The sequence below is a fragment of the Triticum aestivum genome, chromosome 2D (genome assembly GCF_018294505.1).
Source record: "Triticum aestivum cultivar Chinese Spring chromosome 2D, IWGSC CS RefSeq v2.1, whole genome shotgun sequence".
Lineage (NCBI taxonomy): Eukaryota > Viridiplantae > Streptophyta > Magnoliopsida > Poales > Poaceae > Triticum > Triticum aestivum.
Genome location: NC_057799.1, coordinates 411,546,760 through 411,548,487, shown reverse-complemented (window position 1 = coordinate 411,548,487; position 1,728 = coordinate 411,546,760). Strand labels below are relative to the sequence as shown.

The 1,728-nt window shown below is 53.0% G+C and overlaps 1 protein-coding gene across 1 annotated transcript; it reads left to right on the top strand.

Moving 5' to 3' along the window:
* The first annotated feature begins 334 nt into the window (after positions 1-334).
* Positions 335-1,522, top strand: LOC123049453 (putative F-box protein At1g32660). Its single transcript, XM_044472365.1, has one exon. It carries the CDS (start codon positions 335-337, stop codon positions 1,520-1,522), a length of 1,188 nt encoding a protein of 395 aa, XP_044328300.1.
* Positions 1,523-1,728: the final 206 nt, after the last annotated feature.

Below are 1,728 nucleotides of genomic sequence, written 5' to 3'. Positions count from 1 at the left end.
TATATATGGAAGAAATAATATGCAGTTAATGCACAATGATGAGCAAGATAACAAGCAAAATTAGTGATAATGACTATATCATCTTAATTTGCTTCCAATTATATACTTTCGGTAGGTGTGTTATAAAAACAAAAATACATGTGCTGTAGCATTAAGTGGCTTCCGGGTTAAAGAATTGCCACTGAACCAAATCGGGGAGTGAAATATCGCCTAAGATAAGTAAAATTTTAAAACGGATTAATGGCATAGTCAGACGCGTAGCGAGGGTTCGGTCTATATATACTCCGTAGTCCGTACTACTTCAGCCCACCAACTCAAGCAGACGGACACCAAGATGGATCCTCTGGTCACCCTCCCCGACGACCTAATTTTCATGGAAGTCTTGGTGCGACTGCCCGTGAAATGCCTTGCGCGCTGCAAATTCGTCAGCCCCAACTGGCGCGCCCGCATAGAGGGCGCCGACTTCGTCAGCCACCACCGCAAGCGCTCCAGCGCGAGCCGGCCGTCCATTCTTTTCATCCCCCGCAAGCATGGCATCAAAGACGAAGAAGAGTTCTCCGACGACATCAGCTTCTACCGCCTCGGGCCGGGACAGGAGCCCGATACCTTCGAGGACGAGGCAGAGCTGATGCTGGAGAAGGCGTGCCCGCCCGAAGCGGCAGGCATCACGAACGTGATCTACCCCATGCACTGCGACGGCCTGGTCGTCATCGCGACCGGCACGGACCAGGTATTCCTGTGCAACCCAGCCACCAAGGAGTTCGTCGCGCTGCCGCTCGGCACCCCGGACGTCGACATCCACTGCATGAGGCCTCCATCGGCAGCCATCGGCTTCGACCAGTGGAAGAACCAGTACGTCGTCGCCAGGTACTTCTACCGGCGCCGGTGCTACAAGAAGCCCAGCGGCAAGCTTGACTACGACATCGGGCACGAGGTATTCACACTCGGGAATAACTCCTCCTGGGAAGCCACCGCCGACCCTCCTCACGCTATCGGTGACACGCCACCGGTGTGCACGAGAGATGCCATCTACTGGGGGTGCGACGGCAGGGAAGACCCCCGGCCGAGCTCGCTGATGCGGTTTAGCCTGCGCTACAGGACGTTCGATTTGGTGCCATGCCCTCCTCGTTTCGCCTACAACTCTGGCATCGAGCATCTGGCAGATCTGGGTGGCAAGCTGTGCCACGTCAACATTGCGACCTCGAAGACGGCCTTTCACGTGTGGCAGCTGGCGGACGACGGTACACTGTGGTTGCCGCGCTGCCGGATTTATCCAGGTGATGGTAGTTATTTCGGCTTTGGTGCCTTCTTGCCGCTTTTGGCCGCCGGTGGCAGGATGCTGACGATGGTGTCCGACGTCGACCAGAGGTTGTACTGGTGCGATGAGAAGAGCGGAGATGTTGAAAAAGTGATGAACCTGGAAGATATCGATTTCGAGGAATGGGACGACTCAAACTACTGCATTCACCACGTCGTCCCTTATAGGGAGAGTCTCATCTCCATCAGGAACTATATGGTGTAATGCTGCTAGTCTTATCTTTTTTAATTTCATGTTTTGTTCATTAGTAGCTAGGTTCAACATACAATAAAGGGTTTGAGTGATATCAGGTTTTTGTCCCATAGTTTGTGTCTGAAGCAGGCACAAGTCAGTGGGTTTCCTGATATTGCTCCGAGCTCGCTACTTCTCTTTCCCCACCTCCTGTTCTTCCAGTTACCAAAAATACTTTG